Here is a 22,705-nt window from a genome sequence, read left to right as displayed (position 1 = left end):
TGCAGCTGCTCTCCTCATGCAGCACCAGCTCTCCTCATGCAGCTGCTCTCCTCATGCAGCACCAGCTCTCCTCATGCAGCACCAGCTCTCTTCATGCAGCACCAGCTCTCTTCATGCAGCAGTTCTCCTCATGCAGCTGCTCTCCTCATGCAGCTACTGTCCTCATGCAGCACCAGCTCTCCTCATGCAGCAGTTCTCCTCATGCAGCACCAGCTCTCCTCATGCAGCAGCAGCTCTCCTCATGCAGCACCAGCTGTCCTCATGCAGCAGCAGCTCTCCTCATGCAGCAGCAGCTCTCCTCATGCAGCACCAGCTCTCCTCATGCAGCAGCAGCTCTCCTCATGCAGCAGCAGCTCTCCTCATGCAGCAACAGCTCTCCTCATGCAGCAGCAGCTCACAGGGACTCACCTGGAAAAACCCCACTGCACAACATGTGAAACAAAAATCTGAAGATTTGAAAAAAAACTTTTTACCAGCTGAGTGTTTTTCTGCATGACTGTTGTCATGGTATTTATTATTTCCCTCATCAAAAAATCAGATTATTGTTTGTTTTTAACTGAGACAGGTCAAAATGTTCTCCGTGTCTCTGTGCCAAACTGGAAACGGCTGCTTGTGACTTCCTGAAACTTCTGTTCAATCAGAAGGTCAGAAAACTGTGACGTTGTCCAAGCCTGCTAGAAGGCCCTGCTGACACCAACTCAAAATCTGATTGGAGGAAGAAAATAAATGTTCGACAAGGATTTCACATTAGGAGGCTTTCAGAACGGATAGTGAAGACCTCTTTAGCCCTGACCCTGCCTGGCAACAGAGGACAGCTGAAATACGAAATGCTCCAATGTGAAAATACATCTGTCTGGAGGCAGCATTACCATCATAAACACAATAAAAGAGAATAGACAGACCATTTAGAATGATTTAATGAGGAGTGCATTGACAAAATATAATTAACACATGATTCAGATGTTTTTTAAGCCTTCAGAGAAGACCTTGAAGGCCCTGACGGCCCACCACTGCCTTCCTGACACTCCCTTCTGCATTTACCCGGTCTTGGGACGAACACAAAAAAGACACTGGCTTGTGCCTTTTGAGGCATATTTATGCTTTTTTATGTTATTTTTACGTCTGTCTTTCCAAACATTACCCTTGATTTTTTTTCTTCAGATTTTGGACTTAGCTGGCCATCATGTTTGGGGGGAGTAGTTGTGGTTTTAGGTTCTAAAAGTTTTAAAGAGTCCTGTGGTCTGACCTATGCCTACATCTAGCCTTGCTTAAAATGGTGGTGGATGGGTCTTCCAACAGGCCAATGAGCCAAAACAATTTAGCCAAGACAACCAAGGAATGGCTGAAGAAGAAGCAGATCACGGTCATGGAGTGGTACAGTCAGTCTTTGGATCTCCATCCTATAGAAAACCTCTGGAGAGAGCGGAAGCTCAGAGTTGCTAAGCAACAGCGACCAGGTCTGCATGATGTAGAAGTCATCTGTAAAGAAGAGTGGACCAGAGTTCTTCCTGATATGTGCAGAAACCTGATCATCATCTACAAGAAACGACTCACCTCTGTGCTGCTAATAAGGGTTTAGTCTCAAAGTACTAAATCTTTCTGGCAGGAGGGTTCAAATAATTATTTCCCCCAATGAAATGCAAAGAAATGCATGTACACTTTTTACGCGGATTTCTTGATTTTCTTTGTGATTTTCTATCATTTCTACCATTAGGATGACAGACTGTCCATTTCTTTTTAAGTGGATAAAAACCCTACAGAATCAGGAAGAGATCAAATATTTATTTCCTCCACTGTAGAACAGAACATCAGGTAGATCATCACACTCTGCTGTCAGGAGACAAATCAGTTCTGACAGACCAAACTGAGTCCAAATAGTAGAATAAAGGATCAATGGTTTATGACTTCAGATGTAGTCGGAGCTCCTCGTTCTTCATCTGCTGCTGTGACAAATCAAAGGCTTAGTCTGGGAAGGTCAGACAGGAAACAAAGCCTCCATTCAGTCATTGTTTTCCGTCTTACCTTTGGGACTAAAACCTCTGAGCGTTTCTAGGAACCAAAACGTATGGATTCTGCTGGAACAGAGCTCGGGTCAGATCCTTCTGTCTGAGGTTCAGCCGCTTACATAAGCAGCCAGATCTCTGCTTTCAGGGGAACTCAGCTGGACCCGCCCCAGGCTGCGCAGCACCGCCCTGCAGGACAGCAGCTCATCTCGTTAGGGGGATATTTTTAGGTCCCATCGGGCGTCTTCCATCAGGATTTAAGACTGTTAGAGTCCTGAGGTGTGCTCTTTACCTGCAGAATCACGGCAGCCTGGACTGGTTCAGCTTCCGATCCTTGGGACATTTATCCGGGTCCGTGTCTGGTTCAGGACCCAAACTAGGACAGCAGGTGTCTTGAGCTGAGGTGGGTCGGAAAAGGCCTGCGGCGGCTGACGCCCCCTCCCCACCAGGTTCTGCACTATGGGGAACCACGGCTCCAATCTGGACGACATCCTGGCCGAGGACATGCACCACTGGTACAACAAGTTCATGCGGGAGTCTCCGTCGGGCCTGATCACCCTGTTCGAGCTGAAGGCCATCCTCAACCTGAGGGGCATCACCGAGAACGCCAACGGCTACGTGGAGCAGGTCTTCTTCACCTTCGACATGGACGGGGTGCGTTCACACATTAGACCAGAACCGGCTCTGTCAAAGTGGGGCGTTTAGGTGCTGGTTTGATTCCAGGGGCAATAATGCAGAACAAGGTTTGTCTCTGATTTTAGAATCATTGCATGAAAACAAGCAAAAATGACAAAACCTGGTTATGTCCAGGTAAGTTTTAAAAAGCAGAATACAATCCGCAGGCTAAAAAAAAACGCAGATCTCACTTCAAATATTCTGTCTGCATTCACACTGAAGTGAACCGAACCAGAGTTCATCTGCAGGTAAACAGAGACTCTCCTTCTGATGTACACGGTTTAGGTAAACCACAGATGAGTTGAAAAACACAAAGACGTCGACTCACTTCTGAGTGTCCCAGACCTGATGTTCCTTTGAGCAAATCTGCAGAGAACCGGAGACTGCAGAGCGGCTCTGACTTTCACACCAGACAGTTCAGGTTTCCAAAGCCACTTGTGTTTTTGGCTGAAATGGTCTTTAGATGTCTTTTAAGACTTTTTCAAATCTTCAATGTTTTGCATCCAGAGACCAAAATTCAGCTGTTTCCATCATTTTTTCATTAATCCATTTGTCTTTTCAGCTTTCAAGGTCATATTATTGACCTTTCTGTTAGTTGTTGTTGTTAGATGTTGTTGTTAGATGTTTTCTCCTCTCCTTGGTGATTTTTGAGCTTTTTATTGTGATTGTTTAATTCCACAGCGGTCTTTACACATTTATCTGCTCATGACTCACAAAGTGGGGGACAGACCAGGTTGCGGTTGGCATGTTTTTATTCGAAGTTTACTAAACCTCTGGTCCTGGAAAAATCTTACAACCCTCAACAGCCCCAAGCGTTCAGTTCTCTTTTAGCTCATTTATTTTTAGTAGATGAACCATTGTCTGTATCAGAGAACTGGACTGAGTGGGTATGACATCATTCATACAAAAACACTTATTTCAGCTCCAACCAAATGAAGTCAAGTCAGTCGCCATTTTTTCATGATATGGACGCCGCCATGTTGGAGCCAGACAACATTAGTGAGCAGTGATTGGTCCAAGTCAGTCTGAGTCAACATTTCTATGACAACCACTCTCACCAATCAGGACTGAGCTTGTTAGAAGTCCACACCCCTACCCCTTGAAAGTGGGCTGAGGTGAATCTGTCAATCAAAGTTTTGAACGTTTGATGTGAGACCACAAGCTTTTACTGAGGCAACTGATTGGTCAGTTTATAACTTGAATAAACTGGTATAAATAAAAAAAAGAAGACTATCAAGATTATTATCATGTTAATAAAGTGTATCAGACTCACAATGGTTATTCTGACCAATAGAATGACTAACAGCTGTTCATTTCTCTATAGCAGTCTTTGGGATTTTGGCCTCTTGGAACCAGCAGGAACTTCCTGGTTGGATCGAGGGGGGCGGGGGGGGGGGGGGGGTGTCACTAAGTCCAGTTCCTATTAACAGTCAACGGGAGTAGGTGACCTTTGACCTACAGAGTGAGGGCAGTTTTCATCAATTAAAACTTAAAACAAACATTCCAGAAGATCCTTATGTGGACTAAAGAGGAGGAAGCGGAGTCACTATTCTGGTGCTCCTTGGTAGGCTGGAGGCAGAACCAACCAGAAACCACCAGTCTGGTTGGCTGTGCAGGTGTTTTGTGAAGCCAAATGCTTCTCTGGGTGGCATATTGAAGAGTGGGCGGAGCTTCTGTGATGGCATTGATTGATAGGCTGATGAAGGCAGGGACCACAAAGAGAGCTCCAACAAGCACCGGAGCGGCACAAAGAACAACAAACTGAACCTGGAGCCTGAAGGTGCAGAACCGCCTCATGAAGACACAAAAAGGACCGTTCAGGGGTCTTTAGCCTCTATTTACTTTGTTATGGTTCTGTTTTATTATTTTTTACATCATGTCTAGGTTTCTGCAGCTGAACCTGAAAGGCCTTGAAGTCTGGTTTAAGATGAAGCTCTCTCTCCCTGCTTTGGTTTTGCGCAGACATCCAAGCGCTGAAAGATCTTTGACACTAAAGTTTCACCTCGTGTCAGATCCTAACAGGCCGGCGGGTTTGTGTCTGCAGGACGGCTACATAGACTTCGTGGAGTACATCGCTGCCATCAGCCTGCTGCTGAAGGGAGAGATCAACCAGAAGCTGAAGTGGTACTTCAAGCTGTTCGATCAGGACGGCAACGGGAAGATCGACAAGGACGAGCTGGAGACCATCTTCACGGTAAGATCATAGAAGAACCTTATGATCAGGACTCAGAACTGAGGTCCAGAGAAGACATGAAAGAGACCTTGATGAGGATCTGAAGAGGTGGATGGATGAGGTTGAACAGAGAGGATGCAGAACTCTGGGCCAAAGGAAAACAAAGACGAGTAAGGAAGAGTCATGGGGTTTTTAGCTGATCGAGTCGTGTTTCCTGTCGGAACAGAAGAGCAGCTCAAAGAACTGCTCAAGGAAAATAATACCCCGCAGGATTACTACTCAAACTACTAGCACTTACTGCTAAAAATCAGGTAAAAAGTGTATCTTGGTTTCTAAATAATAACTGCATAATGTGCACAAGCTCACTGATGATTGTGTTTATGTTTAAACTTGGCCAACAATTCAATTTAAGAAGATCCAAACTCATTACCTTTCATCTGATATTAAATCAGACAATCAGGATTAGGATTCTGCAGGGTTCTGTTCTTCAGAGCAGCTGGACCTCAAAGGTTCCTGCAGCTTCTTCAATTCTGCTTCTGCCTTTGTAGATGCTTGAACGAGCAGAGAAACCTCTGCCAGATCGAACCCTATAGTCTAGAACATGACCTGGACTCTACACAGAGAATCAGGATTTCAATAGATTTAATCAAATGCACAGGCATCAAAAACTGTTAACCCTGGATTAAAGGTGGAACTTCTGATGAGACAAAAACGAAGAAAGCTCAGCAGTTCTGTAAACTGTGTCCGGACTCCTCTGAATTTCATGACCCCTGTGAGCTTCCCTCCTCTCTGCTGCCGGCCGAGCTCGGGCCTGATGCGTTTACAAACAGAAGCCGCTCAGTCCTCCCATAATCCCTTTGTTCCTTGTGTGAAAGCCAAGCTCAGAAACAGAGCCAGCACATCTAAAATGGTCTGAGCTGATCAACCCAGGAGAACTTCAATCCTTGCTAAGCTTGTCCGGTTCTGTGAGCGTTTCCCTGAAAGCCCCGCCCCCTTTAAACCGAGCTGGTCCACAACCATGGAGGAAAAGGTCAGGTGCTGTCTGAAGGAGTGAAACCCCAAAGATCTGAAAGAAAAGGCTCAACCTCTGCCAGTGTGGACCTTTAACAGGTCAAAGGCTCATAGAGGAACAGCGGCTTCGTTTTGGCTGCTGATGATCCGGAGCTTTGTTCTGCTCCAGATTCAGTCCGCCTGAAAACAGGTTTCCCCGACAGACCTGCAGTCTTCAAGAGAACTACAGCGGGTCTGCCTGGTGCCTGAAATTCCAAACCTCTAGCTTGGGCTGGAACCAGCAGCCTGCAGTGATTCTGCTGGATTATCTCTGAAATTAGACAAGAGTTAATCTGCTGAAGGAGCGAGCTGTCCCAGTCGCAGGAAAGCACAGAAACTGCTGCGGAATGGAGGTCATCAGAACGGCGAAAGTCAGGCTTTGAACTTCACTGAAATGATAGAAAACTGTTCACATCAACTCATAACATGGAGTTGAGCATTTTCTGTCAAATGTAATTTTTCTCACCATAAAACTCAACAGAAGCACTTCAATGAAAATTTCTTTCCAGTATTGTCAGTTTTTACTTGCTAACAAAATAATCTGCCAAGAAGATCAAATTTACATCTCTAGTCTCTGGGTCTGAAACATGGTCAATATTGAATCTTTGCAGTGATTTCTAGTGATGAAGACTAGTCTGGCAAATCTTCGTCTAAACTGAAACAGCTGCTGCCTGTTTTTGTCTCCCCCTACAGGCCATCCAGGACATCACACGAAACAGGGAAATTGACCCTGAAGAGATTGTGGCGCTCATCTTTGAGAAGATCGATGTGAAGGGTGAAGGTGAGCTTTCTCTAGTGTTCACACAGGTGCACTCACCTGTCTGCTGACGATTGGCACCTGCGCAACACAGGTGAAGCGTAGACCATTTGGTTGCCGTGGCAACCAACACAGTGTGTCTGAAAAAAGAAGCACGTCAGCTGACAGACAGCAGAAAATCCCTCCAGACGAGCTGATTCACTGAGTCGTTTCAGATGCAGCCGCTTTTATCTGAATGTGACGGCTGACCTTTGACCCCCACAGGTGAATTGACATTGGAGGAGTTCATTGAAGGAGCCAAGGAGCATCCAGACATAACGGAAATGCTTAAGAACCTTATGGACCTGACCCCGGTTCTGGAGATCATCGTAAAGGGCAGAGAGAATAAAATCAAAGACTGAGCGTGCTCAGAACGGCCCAATTCTGCTCCCAGGAGCCAAACAGACGTCTTCTGGCCTCCAAGCTCCTGCCTGCTCCTGAACAAACTCTGAACTTTCAGGAGACAAAACAAAACTTTCTTCAAAGCCACCTCTCAGACTCCTCTTTTCAATCTGGCTTCTCGTTTTTTGTCTGGACTTCCTGTTTAGATCTATGAACATTAATACCCAAATCCAGCATCTTTCCTAAAAACCATTTAACACTAAAGCTAAAAGACTCCTCAAGGCTCTTTTCTTCACTGACATTTTTGTCTAGTTTTCATTAGCTTGTTTTTAGCTACATTAGGAGTTCTTTGATTTTGAAAATCTTCAACTGGTTTGCAGCATCATGAAGCCAAAATGTTAACTTTTAACGAGAAGAGAAGATGAAGGAAAACTTTGTGAAGTGATACAGAGGGGGATGCTGGGAGTCTACAGACGCTGCTTGGACTGTGTGTGGAGGGGGGCGGGGCTGTGAACTCCAGTCGTGGCTCTTCAGAGCCTGCCTCTAGTGGCCATCGGTGGAATGACACTACAGGTTCCTCTGCATGAATGTTTGGTTTCAAACGTCAACAAAAATCCTCTGTAAATCTCTAATAGTTTGCACCTCTATGACAGCATTTTATGAAATTATTGCACTTTTCAGCACAGCTGACAACAGACGGAGTTCTGATCAAATTCATTCAGTTTGGACGGAGGAGACCAAAGTGGAGCGCCATGCTCTCCAAACGGAGACTCCCTCCTGAAAGTTATTTGCTAGATAAGTTCTTCCAGAGTCCTTGTGAATTTTCAGACATGTTTGTCTCTGATTTCCAGATTTAACATTCATATTTAACCAGGAACTCATCCTATTTTCGCGCTGGAAATAAACCTAATGAACAAAGTTGGCCAATAATAATCCTGTGCTTGACTTGGGTTCTAATGTCAAGTTGAGCCTTTATTGATCTGCAGTCATCCTCTCCATTCCCTCCCCTTTAAAAGTGGAAACCCTTTTTTTTTTTTAATCAAACAAAGAGCCTAACAGGAGGAGGATGGTGATCCAGTGAAGACTGAGGATCATCTCAGAGATCAGATCTCCCTTCTTTCAGTTCCAGCTGAACTTCTACAGAAAGCTCTGAGCTGCCGGTTAGCACCCGTGTCATCAGCTTAGAGTTCCCGTTTGATCTTTTGAACCAACCATGTTCTGTGTTGCCTTACCAATAAAGTTTTTAAACAAAGTTCCCGTCGGAAATCATTTGGATCATTTGAACTCTTTTAGGTTTTCTTCAGATGGTTTCACTTAAGCATAGGTGTGTACCCCAAGGCTCAGGTTCAAGACTTCTGCATTATTTAATTTAGTAACAACGTCCATTTATGCCTCCATGTTGAAAAAAGGACTTATAGTGTAGACTTATTGTGTTGTGCTTTGGTCTGTGTATTCTCTAGAGACAAGTCCTTTCTTCCTCTAGTTTGCTTAGATCCTAATTTCCAAAACAGTCTTTCATCCATTTCTCCAGAAAATAATCGGGCTTCAGCAGGTTTGAGAAACCGAATCTTTTAAGCAAAACAAGAAAGTGCCAGATGGACGTCCTCCTCCGTCACCGACCCTCTTTGGCGTTTTTCCTCGTGCATCGGTAGCAGGTAGAGCGGCGCGATGATGCGAGTGTGCAGGACACCGCGTGCTGCCTTAATGCTGTTTGGGTTTGCTGTCCGAGCGCAGCAAAGTGGCATACAGCCGCAGGAAGGAGTAGGACACGCCTACTGAGCAGTACACCGAAGTGGCCAGCAGGGGCAAGAAGGGCAGTCTCTGTTTCCATGGTGACAGAGGGAATAGCACCTCGGAGAACAGTGCCACCATTCCCAAGCCCAGCAGATACACGACCTCCAAGGGGTGCAGCAGGGATCCATCAGCACTGAGGGGAGAGCAATCTGCAGTCAACCAGCTACCAAAAACTACAATGTTTTTTAAATGATGTGATTGCTTTACGTCACTGCAAAAACAAGAGGTCTCCTGTTTTGGTCTAGTTTAGAATCAAATGAATGTGTGAGTCCTGCTCTGCTGCTGAGGCGGTAATGGAAAGGACGACTGCTGCTGACTAAGTGGTGGAGGGCTCTAAACCACGTCACCTGTGCTTACCTGTGCAGCTTCCTGAGAGCGGAGAAGGAGAACAGGGAGAACATCAGCATCAGACACACTTTGATTGGCAGCTCTGAGAAAAAGAGAACAGAATTGTCAACATTTACACACATTCAGGGGTTCAGGGGGCGGAGCTTCATAGTTTCTCCTTCGAACTTGAAGACATGAACCTTTCCAGGACCATCCTGCATCAGGACGAACGTGGATGTTTGGACAACAGTGGTGGATCTTGAAGACCAGAGCTGCAGTGCTTCATTGCCTTGCTTACCTGTGGGGGTGAAGAGCAGCGGGAACAGCGAGTAATGTCCTGTAGTACTCAGGAGCAGGAAAATCCCAGCATCCTCTCTGCTTTCCACAGCCAGGATGCTGAAGGAAGACACAGAGGGGGGTCATTACCTCAACGCCACCCCTCGCTCAAACTGTAACGGTGGCGGCTGACCTAAGCGGCAGGATGGCGATGAGGATGGCCTTCTCGTGCACGTGCCAGCCGAACATATAGGAGCCCAGAGCGCAGAGCAGCAGGCAGCGCAGGAAGCCACGGGCGCCGCGGGGACGCCTCCATATAGATGCCAGCGCCGGCTTCAGGCGAGGGAACACACACGAGTGAACTGTCTCAACCTTTTTCATGAAAATGTTACTTTATTGAAAGAGTGGAAGTTGATGCATGCTGTTGTTGAATTTCAAAGAAACATAATCTGTGAAAGTCAGCAAAAAACCCAAATCGGAGACAGTTACGCCTGTGGACCCGTTTCCATGGTTACTGGGACTCCTGAATGTGCGCAGCAGTCTGCCAAACTCACCAGGATGGACAGAAGAGTGCAGACTAGTGTGACAGAGGGAGAGACAGAGGGAAGCACAGAGTGCTGGAATTCCTGGACCAGTCCACCCGTCATGGAAGCCTGAGGAAGCTCCGCCTCCTTCAGCAGCTTCAGACGAACGCCTGCAAAAACATCAGTCAGACATCGCGTCTGTTAAGGAAGCATCTTTCAGCGAAGGGCGGGACCTCACCGAGTGTCGCCAGGACTTTGTCCAGAGCGTTGTAGAGCGCCCACGCGTTTGGGGCCCAGTATGCGTGACAGAGACCCCGTTTGAAGGGAAAGAGCCGAGAGAGGACCTGAGGAAGCTGGCCCTGAAAGAAAAGAAGGGTGAAAATGAACCTTCTCCTCTGAGGAGATGTTTGTGCGAGGATGAGCTGCTGCTCCCGTTTTGGTCTAGTTTAGAATCAAATGAATGTGTGAGTCCTGCTCTGCTGCTGAGGCGGGTATGTTTACTGTTTTGTTTATTCAGTTTAGTTAGAGGCATTTATTGTGGCTACAGGAATTTTTCATCTATAATGCAAAGCTGGTTTCTGCACCGTAAAATGGTTCATGACGGGTTGAGTGGTTCAGACGGAGCACTACCGAAGGCTCAGGTGTGTGATGCATGGTCCACCACTGGATTCTGAGGATGGTAAACGTTTTTAAATCAGTGAAAATGTGTCATTTCCTGCGGCACCCCGGACCATCTCTCACGGAACATTACTGTGCCTCGGGAAATGACACATTTTCACTGATCTAAAAACGTTAACCATCACCAGAATGTCATCTCACCAGAATGTCATCTTCCAGGAGTTTCATAAGTAGGACGAGAAAACCTTTTGACGGTAGCTCCTCCCACACGCAGCGTCTAGCAGTGACTTTTTCGCAGGTTAAAACAAAAAAGGGGGGGGGGGTACCGCGGCACATGTCTCTGCAGAACGGGGGGCTAGGGATCCACACGGATCATCCGCTCAGCCACAGCTTCCTGCAGGATCTGGTGTCATTCTGTGGAAAAAGTGAGTCTGTCCGGCATCAGCACCACTGCTTTTCACTACAACTCCCATGATGCAGTGGGTTAATATGACGGTGTCTCTTACTGCGCTGCTGTTAACTGTCATGAAGCTCAACAAACGCAAACATCTGTTCCATCAGTTTTCAAAACTTCTTGATGAAATCAGAGATAAACCGTTTTTTGCTCCTTCAAGGTTTTTGTTGGAGAACAAAGAAATTAAAATCAGAGATTCCAGAGTTCACGTCATTTTATTTGTTTTGTTTTTTTAGGATTATATGAAATTGCATTTTAATAAAATGGAGGGAAAAACTACTGAGACAAATTTTTAACTAATTTAGTTGAAAATTATTGAAAACTTTCACAGCTTTCTGGATAAACGGATGCAACTTCAGTTTTTTGTTGCCTCAATTATTGCAAGAAATGCAGGCGAGATCATGGAGAGACTGTCCAACAATACAGACTACAGAGTTTCTCTTCTTTTACATTTTTTTGGCTGCTGGTGTGCTGCAGGATTTTTGTCAAGGAAAAAGTGCAGCTCGGCTCCAAAACACTGAACTCACCATGACAATGAACGGACCGAAGGACAGACCGCAAACCGCCATCACCACACTGCCCAAAGCCAGCAGACGCAGCAGGCTGAAGCTCCGCCACCGAATGCCGCCGTCTGCACAAACACAGACAACACCTGACTTCACTGTCTGCAAAAACAAGCAGACGCAGCACAAACAAACAATCAGCTAACAACTTTAATGTCTTGTCTGCTCATTAGTGACACGTTTAGAAGTGTGTGTGTGTAAGTACGTGTGTGTGTGTGTGTGTGTGTGTGTGTGTGTGTGTACAGGGCTCCTCAGGATGGATGGCTGTCAGACCTGTGCTGCTCTCCGTGAAGCAGTAGCTCCTCAGCAGGTAGACGCCGTACGCCGGAGCAACATACAGGTAGATGTGTTTCAGGTTCAGAAGGATGGCGAACAGCAGCGCCCCCTGCAGGTGCTGCGCCTGCACCACACCGAGACAGAAGCAGCCAAATGAGTCAGAGGTCAGCGAGCAGACCTGGTCCGTGTGGTTTGTACCTGCAGATGCTTGGCCACAGACAGGAGCAGGAAACCAAACAGAAAGCCGTTGTACTGGAAATGGATGTCTGTGTGAGGTGGGGGGTGAAGGAAGCATAGTCTTCATCGTCTCCAGGCTAAAGACGTGTTTAGGAACCTTGGTGGAAGAGTACGAGTCCACTCGGTCTGAAGGATACGGTCCACGATGAAGAGGCCAAAGTTCCACAGCAGCAGCACAGCCAGGATGAAGGACGGCCGGCTCAGGACAGCCTTCTGAGAGGCTCTCTGTGTCTGAACACACCTGCAGCACCTGCAGGAGGACAGCCAAACAGACCGTGTGATGCCTTCAGGCTCAAGTAAAAACTTACATGTGAAGAATCTGAACCTTCATCTTCTTGTCTTTTTCATCTAATCGTCATCTCAACTATTTAAACTGTCAGTCAAACATTTTCAGCTCCTCAGTTTGACAAAACAAACCAGGAAGCATCAAAAGTTCCTAGAAGAACAGTGTGTGTGTGTGTGTGGTTGTGTGTTACACTCCAGCTGTCACTCTGTCTCAGAGTTGCAGCCTCGCTTCTTATATATTTCTTCAAACAGCATCGGCAGAGAAGAGCAGACTGCAGTTAACCGGTTTGCGAGTCTGCACTGGACTGGTTGGTTGCGGCCTTTCCTCTAGCAGTGGGCGGGGCTCGGACTCACTCTCTGGCGGCGAGGATAAAGACCCCGTCGGTGACGATGACCGACAGCCTCTGGAAGAGCACGGTGGGCGGGCTGGCGTAGTTCTGCTTGTGCAGCAGCAGCATGTCTCCGTCAAAGTGCCGCGCCACGTGGGAGAGTCCGAACTCGAACCAGGCGAAGAGCGGCGGGTAATCCAGAGTCCACTCCGAGGAATTCTGCGGGTGAGGAAGAGAAGGCGAAACGGTTTGCCCTCTTGTCACGGAATTGTACCATGAGCCTAAGGGCTTTCTGAGAACATAAAGGCGTTCACGGGCTAAAAAGGGACAGCAAGAACCCCGAACCTCACAGGTTCACAGCAAATCAGCGTTCACCGATCACCGATTCACACAGGAGCTTTGGCAGAGAGTTTCTACACCGGATGTCCTTCCTGACACCACCCTGTAATTTCAAGGGACAGGGAACCCAACCCAGGCTTCCTGCGCACCAGTCCTACACCCAGCCATCCAGCCGCCTCTAAGCATGAATTTAATATTCATTTCTTTTGTAAGTGACCGTAGTATAAGCAGGACAATGGCCTTTTAGGCATCTGTTATAAGAATGTGAGCATCATCAGAAATTCAGGCGTGGAGTAAGCCTGCCTTGACTTCCCATCATCCCCGAGTGTCAAACTCCAAGTGTCCCGCTGCTTTCCCAGAAATCCTGCTGGGGATTACCTGGATCAGGTGTGTTTACCCAACAAGGAGCTCCAATGCAGGACACCGGCCTTTGATTGTGATTCTTTATATGTTCTCCTGCTAGCTTACAGCCACACACGCGCACGTGCACGCACACGCACACACACACACACAGACCCACACAAACACACACACACACACACCGGTGCAACAACAATGGCAGCAATATTGGAGCTATCCAGATCCCGATTCCAGCTCACACGATAAAAACATGCATGGATCCATTTGTCCGACAGTGGATGCATGCTGAAAACTGTTACGGCCCCCGACAGGCAAACCTGTCCCAGTCTAGGGGTAAATCAAAAAGGGGCCAAAACATATGGACGATGGACACCAAAGTTTAGGAACACGGTTTATTAGATGGTAGAAATAACCTGTGTTCTGTAAAACAGAAAGCAATAATTACTGTGCTGGTCCCAACAAAAGACAAAACAAAGGGATTGGAGCCTTGGCCAAACAGAAAATAATTCAGGGAGACAACTGACTCAGCCACGTTGACCGTCGGAGTCAGCAGCTCCCTGCTAAGGCTGCCTAACAAAATGTAACTATTGAAACAAAATAAACAAAGCCCGCAAATAAGGACTACCAAGGTCCAACCCCAAACTAAAATAACAAAACCCAGCAGTATAAGACTGCTGAGGACCAAGAGGGAATCAAGATGGAAACAACCAACCAGCACAGCTCCAACTCAAACCCACTGCTCCTCAGCCTCCTGCTCTGCTCTCTCTGCATGCCTCTCCCTTTGGTTGTGGCCTCCTATGACTTAAATACCTGGCAGGTGCTGATCAAGATCATTGGCCACACCTGCCAGGTGAGCAGAATGACGGGATGCAGCAAAGCAGAAGCAGCAAGACATAACAAAAACTATTTTTTTGTCTGCTTCTGATTCACCGGCATTTGAAAAAATATTTCAATGTTTAAAACTTCATGTTAAATCCAGAATAGAAGAAGCAGAAAACAGGGAATATGTCTATTTTCACATCGTTTCAGAGGTGAAACGTTCATCTTTCTGACGTGAGATGGTGACACAAACACAAAGAGCAGCAGAGACTGACCTCATGGTACCACCGGGACACGGGCAGATTGTGTGTGATGGCCAGCCAGTTCCTGTGGACCTCGAAGTCTGTGGACCGACTGCACACAAACACAGCAGGAGCAGATGATGAAGGGCACAGTCTTCCTCCTCTGTTGGAGGCAAAAACCCTGACAATACTTATGACTGTCATTCTAATAAACATCCTTGATTATGGATTTGAACGATTATGCGCCATGTGTGTCAGAACAACATGACTACAGGACGATCAGAACAATTTCCGCCGCTCAGCTCAGCCAGCTTTAGTTTAGCGGGAGACAGCGCCATCTTCGGGCGGATTTACGACACATCATGCTAAAAGCGGAGGAGGAAAAACTTGTTCTGTAAAAGAAAACCATCCCTGCCGAACGTGGAAACGGGTAAATTCAATTCGAATCTGATGCTGAACAGAACCGAACCGCGGTCCAAGTCTGCTAGACTTTGAAACGGGTTGAACTCTTTCAGCTGTTAGCAAATATGCTAACAAGAGACTCTTTTGCGCTCCAGTTAATCTGGCCCGACAAATTCTCGACCGAGCCGGAACCGAGGCGCTAAAGAAAAGCTGTCCATGGCGGTACTGTTCCACTCACTATGAGCTGATGAAGAGGCACTTGAAGAGAGAAACTCCCGCCGCTAAGACTGGAAACCAGCTCCAACCGTCCGCCGCCATGACAGCCCGACCGATGACGCGCCTGAATGAAAACTTTATTTAAAACCTTCCTCAGAACAACAAGCACACTTTAGATTTGATTGACCCAACCTTTCCAGAGACATAAATGCTTTACATTTGCACAGTCCCACGAGCGTACAAAACCAGAATTTGGTTTATTCCACAGATGTTTATCTGTTAAATGCCACCTTATTTTGTAGGTATTTTCCAAACTCATTCTGTCCAACATAGAACTGGAAATAAACTTGTCTTTTCTCTAACATTTATTTTTTGTAGTGTCAATTTTTTTTAGTGTAAATCCAGTAAAGTCACGTTCTTTAGGTAAAAAAAAGTTTAAATCTATTCTATTCTATTGATTTATAGGAATTATTATTGAGTATTCGTTTTGTAAACATTGAGTTAGCCATTTCTGCCATATGGGGCGCTGTCGATCTTTGTCGAACATGCTCAAAAACTAACAACCTTTCAGTTGGAAAGTCGTGTGTCCCTGAACGCAGCACCTGGTCACGCGCTTCGACTTTCAGTAGTGGATCCGTGCCTCCATGTGAGTGTGCGTTTGGGAGTTATTGCGTGTTCGTGCGTGACCTGTCGAAGTTCGGAACTTCCGGGATGAACGCGCTGCTGCGGCGCTGCGTTTGGCGGCTGGCGGTCACGCGGAGAGGTAGGACATCGTTAAAGAATTAGGGGGGGGTGGGGGACTAGTGTTTGCGTAAAGATCTGACGTCAACTTTTCGAAAACAGGGAGCTGGGTCGATGTGTGATCAGGCCAACAACAGTCACACAAACAGACACAAACCCAGGTTGCGTGTCCTGGACGTTGGTAGGTGGATGGAGTGGAGCAGGGAAACTTCTGTCACTAAAACAGTAGATGATCTAGTCTGCAGCTGATCCTCTAGCTGTAGCTGTCCAGTCATCTGGAAGAACCTCCTGCTCTCCCCAAAGCTTATTTAAAGCCCCACAGCGCTCTTTCTTTTTCAACTTTCACCATTTGATCCTCTGCTCTGCTCGTGTCATCTTCATCTTCCTCACTGCCTTCATCTTTCTCCCCAACCGCATCATTGTTGTTGCTGCTCTGTCTCACATTACAGCATCTGCACAAACATCTGCACGGCTTGTGTTCTCCTCCCTCCAATGTTATTCATTCTTTAGCAAAGTCCACCACTGCCTGTCCTTCTGCATTCCTGTCCTAAACACCAAACTGGTGGGACACAAAGTGCAATGAACAATTAACTACCACAATATGTCAAACACTTGACAAAAGTGTAATAATGAAAAAGGTTGGGACGCTGCAATATTTTATATTTTTATACTTTTGTATTTTTGTTTTATATTTGTATCTTCTACTCTACCCCTCTCTTTCTCAAATTTTGTTCCTTATCCTTACCTTGACTTGAGAGCTGCTGTGGAAAAATTCCTATGACGGCAATAAACCCCTAAAACCTTAAACTCCTCCATCACTTCCTGTTTCCTTCACACACGTCTGCTAAAGTCTGATCCAGTCTCCAGTCTACTCTGCATCTCCTCATCCGTTTCCCTCCAGTATTTCTGCTTCTCCTCTAACTCACATCCTAGCTGGAGAGGATAACCTCTGACAACATCCAACATCACACCTTCATCTTCCAGCGTCAGACTCACTGTTGCATCCAGTCATCCATCTTCAGGGCCTGCAGGGTTTGGATACAACATGGAAAAGTTGCAGCTCTAGAACTAAGGATGTCTGGACACTTCTCCATCCGCCCATCTGATGGATAACTCTGGGTTCGGAGGTTCCACCACAATCATACTTTCAGACTCAACGGTTGAAAGTGTGATGTTTGGTGGAGGGAGAATCGTGGTATGGGCTTGTTGTCATGAGGGCTTTGCCCATGTTTTCCCTGAAAGGAACTCTGAATGTTGACTAGGAGATTTGGACAATTCCAGTTTGATATGGAAGAATGAGGACTGGACTGAGTGCCCCCTCCCTTGCGTTCCAACCAGGAAGTAGCTGCCGGCTCCAAGAAACCACACGTGAATAGATCTCCATAGAGTAATAAACAGCAATAGTCAGTCTCACATCACACGTTCAAAACATTTGAATGAGGGATTCCCAAGTTTCAAGTGGAAGGGGTGTGGCCTTTCAGCACCTGATTAGCAAGAGTGGTTGCCATTGAAACGATGACTCGGACCGCTACTTACTGATGTCTGGCCAAGAGGACCTAGCTGCAGACATCGATGTCCAGAACCAGAAGTCCTCAACCGGAACCTAAAGTCCCCCCATATCGCTAAAAAAAGCTTTATTTTAACTGGCGACCCCAACAGTTTTGCTCTTGAACTGCACTCAGAGGAGCGGGCCTGTAGCAGAGCAGCTCAACTCACTTTTGATAGTCACCAATCTCATGGGACTACAGAACGATCTCAAACGTCTAGAAGTGCAGTCTTTCATCTTGGGTGGTGTTGATCACATGTTTGTGATTTTCCAGCTTTTTGACTCAATGAAACGCTAGAGTGCATAGGAACCTGCTTCATCGTGTTCCGATGAAGTGGTCCTTTGCAGAACTGCAACATTTAGTACTTCCTGCTTTGCTGTGAATTTGGGAAGGGAAGGTTCCAATTCCACCAAGCTTACAGACCTGGACAGTTGTGATCTGAACTGTGACTAATGATCATAACGAGTCTCCAATGTTTTTCCTTTGGGTTCTTGGATTAAACGGATTTAAGATGTTTTGAGGAGTTCTTGAGAAACAGCTGATAAATCATTGATGTTTCTTCTCACATCTCCTCAAAGCAAAAACTATTTGTTTGTTTGTGGGGCAGGTTTCCATGTTGGAGCTCGGCTGACAACCTTCGACCTCAGGAGGATTGAACTGACGCCTCTGGAGCAGCGAAAACTCACCTTCGACTCGCACGCCATGGCGGCGGAGCTGGAGACCAGCGGTGAGCCAGACAGGAGATGTTTTTATGGCCTTAGAAACAAACAGACTAGTACTTCATGTTTGTCTGGGACCTGTTTCTCCCATCTCTGAACCTATATCTATAATTAGATGCTTCTTGAACTCTTTATTCTCAAACCCTCTTGATTCAGACTTGAAACTTCAGGACTTGAACTGGTGTGCTAACATGTTTATATTCTTGTGTAGGCTTTGACAAGCAGCAAGCAGAGCTGATTGTTTCTGCTTTGGTCACCCTCACCACGGCCAACATGGACATCGTCTACAAAGATATGGTGACCAAAGCCCACCAGGTGGGACCTCCAGGCTGACGTGTGCACTATTTAGGCAGTTAAGATGAGGCTTCTGTAAAAATAAACCGTCATCCTCTGTCTGCTGGCTCTTACTTTATTATCGTAAAATGCCTATTAAAAACTGGAATAAAACGTTAAACGACAGTTCATAGAAAATACATTTTTCTTCAGGAGATCGCAGTCCAGCAGATCATGTCTCACCTGGACTCCATCAGGAAGGACATGGTGATCCTGGAGAAGAGCGAGTTCTCCAACCTGCGCTCTGAGAACACAGTAACAGATTTACCTTAACACCACTTCACATCATATTTAAAGCTGGAAAAAAAATCTGCTTAAGGGTCTCCTCAGTCTGAGCTTCTTTAGTCTGTGAGGTTCTGCAGGTTCTGCGTCACAACATCTGTTGTTTCTGCAGAAAATGAAGCACGAGCTGGAGCAGCTGCACAACAGACTCAAGGTAAGGTCCCTGTGGAGTTTATCCGTCAACAGGTTACTCGCCATCCTCTGCTCTGGGTATGAGGAGAGGCGTTCACCTCCGAGGGTGTTTCTGTCCAGGAGGAGACGGAGAAAGTCAGAGCAGAAACCAAGCTGGACATCAACTTGGAGAGAAGCAGGATCTCTGACATGGTGAGCGCTCAGAAGATCCGATTTGTCATGAGTTCAGGTGAAGCCTCAGGCTGTCGGGTCACAACTGAAAACATATGGAGGTGTCATCCGCAAAGCTGCAGTCAGCACCAAATAAGTAAGGGATAAGGGCAGACGAAGTGCGCATTATCAGAAATTATACCACGGTCCGGGTGAATACTCGAATCTGATTGGCTGCTGTGTGTGCTTTAAAAAGTGATAACGCACAGTGATAACCGCACGCCCCAAAAAGAAGTTCCGGTCACCTATCTTAAATCTTCCTGACTGCAGTGGTGGTTCGGCACCTTGTCACGAAACCATGACAAGGCACCGAACCACGTAACAAATAGTAGTTTGTAAAAAATAAGATCCAAAATCGGAAAAAAAAACAGAATTAAGGACTAAAAACTTTACTATATATTTCTTTTGTATTTGTAAGTGACCATGGTATAAGCGGGTTAATGGCCTTCCAAGTGTGTATTATAAATTTTTATGCACTTCGCGGAAGCAAGTTCAGGCTTCCACGGCGTGCGTTAAAAAGTGATAATGCATACTTCGCCGGCCATTAACCCTTACTTAATGCACGCCGTGGAAGCCTGAAGCGTACGACGTGAAACGCGGTGCGTTTATTTCCGATAAAGCAAACTTCTAAGGCCATTAACCCGCTTATACCATGGTCACTTACTAAATAAATACATATTCAATCCATTTTTAGTACTTTATTGTTACTTTTTCTGTTTGGATCGCTTTTTTCACAAAAAGAGGACTATTTGTTATGTAGTTGGGCGCATTGTCACTTTACCGTGACAATGTCCCTTTGCCAGCTCTTACCGCTTGTTTTTGTCCAGATGATGAAGCTAAAGTTTGTTTTAAAGAAGCCGGCACAGTGATACAGAACATTGAAGATATGTGACCGGAACTTCTTTTTACGGCGTACAGTTATCACTGTGCATTATCACTTTTTAATGCACACCCAGCAGCCAATCAGAATTGATTATTCACCTGGACCATGGTATAAACAAGGAACAAAGAACGGAGCCCTGAGGGTCCAGCTCACTTTATCTTCCCAGATGGAAACATTCGACCTGAAAGGTTCTTGCCTTCCAGCGTGACAGCAGCAGCAGGGCTGGAAGCTTCTCTCTGCAGTCTGTCATGTACAGACAGTCTACCATGTACATGACAGTCTGTACATGACAGACTGTCATGTACAGACTGTCAGAATTCATCAGGAAAGGATTTTCTTCATCTGCTCACGAGGACATTTATGCTCTTGTGTTTGAATCACCATCTCTATAAAGCGTTCCAAGTAGATCTGCTGTGATCTGTGACATCACAGATCCAGACCAGAGCAAACCGATCTGAATCCGTGGAAATTCTCACCCCTCATCCCAAAGATCCCCGTCGCCCCGCGACGGAAAGCTCAGTGTTTGTTCTTTTAAGGCAGCAAATCAAGAAGTTGATGTCTGAAACGGATTGTGTGTTTTTTTTGCCAGTTCACTGAACAGGAGAAGAAGCTGATGGAGGCCACGTCTGAGTTCCATCACAAGGTAACCCAACTGTGGGGCGTACTCAACGCCACAACGTTAAAACTCAGTTCATGGCTCTGTTGAGCCCACAGAACCCCACCACTCACCAGGGTCATGGGGAGTGACTTTATCAAAAAACTCTACTCCAAAGAGTATTTTTACTGCTTTGATGTTTCTCTTCCTTTTGTGTAAAAAGTTCTGCAAAGGTTTTTGTTTCTCCAGGTTTTGAAGTGATGGGTTAGATCCTCTAGTGGTGTTTACAGTAGAAGGTTGTGAGGATCTGGACTTTATTATAAGCAATAAAGACAAAAAATACTAAAGAAGAAACTGAAGGTATATATCTATATATAGATGTTTAAAACTTTGGACGAGTGATTGTGACTTTGGTTAGAAAATAATTAAAATCAAGTAAAAGAAGATACATCCATATGAAAATGATGCCATTGTAGTTACTCTTAATCATAAAAAGACTTATAGATGCAATACACGATACACTGAATCAATTAAATGAAAGGTTTGTCAAAAATGGTTTCATTAATTGCTTGAAAAGGAAGAAGCGACTTTATATAATCCCTTCCCTGATATGCTTTTCCAGTTTAGCTTTATTTTTTTTAACCCTTGTGCTATCTTAGATGACCCCACCCTTACATTGACGTGTTCTTCCTACCATGACAAAGGTGGATAAAGGTGGAAAGACTTCATGTAATCCATGGACACCAGTGAGGTTCACAAATCATTAAAGAAAAAAGGATCAGAGCACTGTCTAGTGGGTCTAGATGACCCAACTCCCAATGTTAAAGTGTCTAGGATAGCACAAGGGTTACGTTACAATAATCCAGTTTGTAACTTCTTATTTGTACATCACCAGTCCAAGTGAAGATATTTATCAAATCCGTAAGTATTAATATTAAATAACGAAGATGAAGTTGTTATGGATTGTTTTAAAAGATTCCAGAAATCACTGACAGGTCAAGTATCTAAATGAAGTGCTTGTAACAAAGCAAACTTAATATTTATGATCAGAACATTGCATTAATATATTTATAGATATTTTCTTCAAAGGGAAGTTTCCTCGTCGCAGCTGAACCAAGTTACAGATATGGTTATAATAATAAATGAAAGGTCCGTATTCTGTAGATGGTCCATGATTGCTCTAACAGTCTTCATTCTGGGTCAAACGAGTTTTGAAGTTCTATATGTCGAGATGTTTGCAGCTTAGGGTCTGTGTCCCTCTGCAAGCTTTTTTTAGTCCAACCTTTTTGCAAAAAGGGCCAGATTTGGTCGGCATGCATTCTTTCTAACCTTCTAATTGCTTGAAATGCAGATTAACTGTTTATTCAAATGTTTTTTTGCAGTGGGATACTCATTTCTTTACACAGGGCAGACCGTGAATTTCGTATTTGGAGACCAGAGCTAAAATAAAAATGTCTGTTTGAAAATAAAAACTTTTGTTAGCATTGAATCTGGGTTCATATGAGGTGTTTCATATTATTCAGGATTAAATGCTCAATGTAAACTTATAAATGTTAATCATGTGAACAGGAATATGACAAATAGTTATCTAATTTAGAAGTACAAACCACTGTGGTTTTTAAGCCGTTTAGTCAACGTTTTTCAAATGAACTAGAAAGCGCCACCGAAGGGCTTTGCAACAGTTTTGGATCGGATGGGCGTCTTGATGACATCAACGTCTGATGTTCTCAGAAAGCCGACTTGGAAAACGACAACATGGAGATCAACAAGAAGATTGACCTGCAGGTGGCGTCCCTGAAAACAGTGCTGGAGTCCCTCAAGCTGGAGACCATTCGGTACCTGGCAGGTGGGTTGGTCTGGGGGTGTGGCTCAGACTGTCCCATGATGAATCCTAAAGCGTTTGCTCCTCCACAGCGACTCTGTTCGCCTGCTTGGCCATCTCTTTGGGGTTCTACAGACTGTGGAGGTGAAGGAGCTCCAGCGGAGCGGCCCGGTTCCTGCTGCACCTCGTTTTATAAGTCTGTGAATGTTTTGCTCCACATTAAAGGAAATCTTTGTGCGTTTCTTTTGATCAGTGAACTTCTCCTGAAGTGACACTTTTTAAATAAATTGTCTTGTAAGGAACTGGAGTCCGTTCATTCCTGTAAGTTTTCAGAACCATGA

General features: G+C 45.5%; 3 protein-coding genes across 8 annotated transcripts; 2 read left to right on the top strand and 1 right to left on the bottom strand.

Annotated features, from left to right (window-relative positions):
* The first annotated feature begins 327 nt into the window (after positions 1-327).
* On the top strand, positions 328-7,345 carry LOC101164495 (guanylyl cyclase-activating protein 1-like). Its single transcript, XM_004076763.4, has 4 exons — positions 328-2,657; positions 4,723-4,872; positions 6,595-6,682; positions 6,923-7,345. The coding sequence occupies exons 1-4, from the start codon at positions 2,463-2,465 to the stop codon at positions 7,057-7,059; spliced, it is 570 nt and encodes a 189-aa protein (XP_004076811.1). The 5' UTR covers positions 328-2,462; the 3' UTR covers positions 7,060-7,345.
* Positions 7,346-8,064: 719 nt separating this feature from the next.
* alg8 (ALG8, alpha-1,3-glucosyltransferase) lies at positions 8,065-15,799 on the bottom strand. 4 transcript variants are annotated; one of them, XM_023962580.1, is made up of 14 exons: positions 15,703-15,799; positions 15,123-15,224; positions 14,516-14,594; positions 12,748-12,941; positions 12,246-12,358; positions 12,070-12,137; positions 11,869-11,995; positions 11,560-11,663; positions 10,199-10,319; positions 9,991-10,130; positions 9,630-9,808; positions 9,459-9,556; positions 9,191-9,263; positions 8,065-8,966 (listed from the first exon to the last, which is right to left on the bottom strand). In XM_023962580.1, the coding sequence occupies exons 2-14, from the start codon at positions 15,200-15,202 to the stop codon at positions 8,741-8,743; spliced, it is 1,602 nt and encodes a 533-aa protein (XP_023818348.1). In that variant the 5' UTR covers positions 15,203-15,224; positions 15,703-15,799; the 3' UTR covers positions 8,065-8,740. The 4 variants fall into 4 exon arrangements, with proteins under 4 accessions (XP_023818348.1, XP_020564766.1, XP_011482159.1 ...); XM_011483857.2 differs by having other exon boundaries at positions 8,380-8,966; positions 15,665-15,777; XM_011483858.2 differs by having other exon boundaries at positions 8,380-8,966; positions 9,630-9,769; positions 15,665-15,777.
* On the top strand, positions 15,638-22,666 carry ccdc90b (coiled-coil domain containing 90B). 3 transcript variants are annotated; one of them, XM_004076672.4, is made up of 9 exons: positions 15,638-15,863; positions 17,996-18,115; positions 18,319-18,422; positions 18,594-18,695; positions 18,835-18,876; positions 18,975-19,046; positions 20,537-20,590; positions 22,274-22,388; positions 22,457-22,666. In XM_004076672.4, the coding sequence occupies exons 1-9, from the start codon at positions 15,812-15,814 to the stop codon at positions 22,510-22,512; spliced, it is 717 nt and encodes a 238-aa protein (XP_004076720.1). In that variant the 5' UTR covers positions 15,638-15,811; the 3' UTR covers positions 22,513-22,666. The 3 variants fall into 3 exon arrangements, with proteins under 3 accessions (XP_004076720.1, XP_020564767.1, XP_011482161.1); XM_020709108.1 differs by having other exon boundaries at positions 15,651-15,746; XM_011483859.3 differs by lacking the exon at positions 15,638-15,863 and adding an exon at positions 15,941-16,022.
* Positions 22,667-22,705: the final 39 nt, after the last annotated feature.

The sequence above is a fragment of the Oryzias latipes genome, chromosome 14 (assembly GCF_002234675.1).
Source record: "Oryzias latipes chromosome 14, ASM223467v1".
In the NCBI taxonomy this organism is placed as follows: Eukaryota; Metazoa; Chordata; class Actinopteri; order Beloniformes; family Adrianichthyidae; genus Oryzias; species Oryzias latipes.
Note: the sequence above shows the minus strand (reverse complement) of the source record. Positions and strands in the feature narration are given on the sequence as shown.

Bases quoted from the DNA above. Each gene is read 5' to 3' on its own strand.
- ccdc90b (XM_011483859.3), top strand. From the start codon at position 15,956: ATGTGTGATCAGGCCAACAACAGTCACACAAACAGACACAAACCCAGG. The intron at 18,696-18,834 runs GTAACAGATTTA...TTGTTTCTGCAG, and splicing joins ACCTGCGCTCTGAGAACACA to AAAATGAAGCACGAGCTGGA. The intron at 19,047-20,536 runs GTGAGCGCTCAG...TTTTTTTGCCAG, and splicing joins GAAGCAGGATCTCTGACATG to TTCACTGAACAGGAGAAGAA.
- LOC101164495 (XM_004076763.4), top strand. From the start codon at position 2,463: ATGGGGAACCACGGCTCCAATCTGGACGACATCCTGGCCGAGGACATG. The intron at 4,873-6,594 runs GTAAGATCATAG...CTCCCCCTACAG, and splicing joins AGCTGGAGACCATCTTCACG to GCCATCCAGGACATCACACG. The intron at 6,683-6,922 runs GTGAGCTTTCTC...TGACCCCCACAG, and splicing joins GATCGATGTGAAGGGTGAAG to GTGAATTGACATTGGAGGAG.
- alg8 (XM_023962580.1), bottom strand. From the start codon at position 15,202: ATGGCGGCGGACGGTTGGAGCTGGTTTCCAGTCTTAGCGGCGGGAGTT. The intron at 11,996-12,069 runs GTACAAACCACA...GGTGTGGTGCAG, and splicing joins CTGTGGCCAAGCATCTGCAG to GCGCAGCACCTGCAGGGGGC. The intron at 9,809-9,990 runs GTGAGTTTGGCA...TTCATGAAAAAG, and splicing joins GCACTCTTCTGTCCATCCTG to GTTGAGACAGTTCACTCGTG.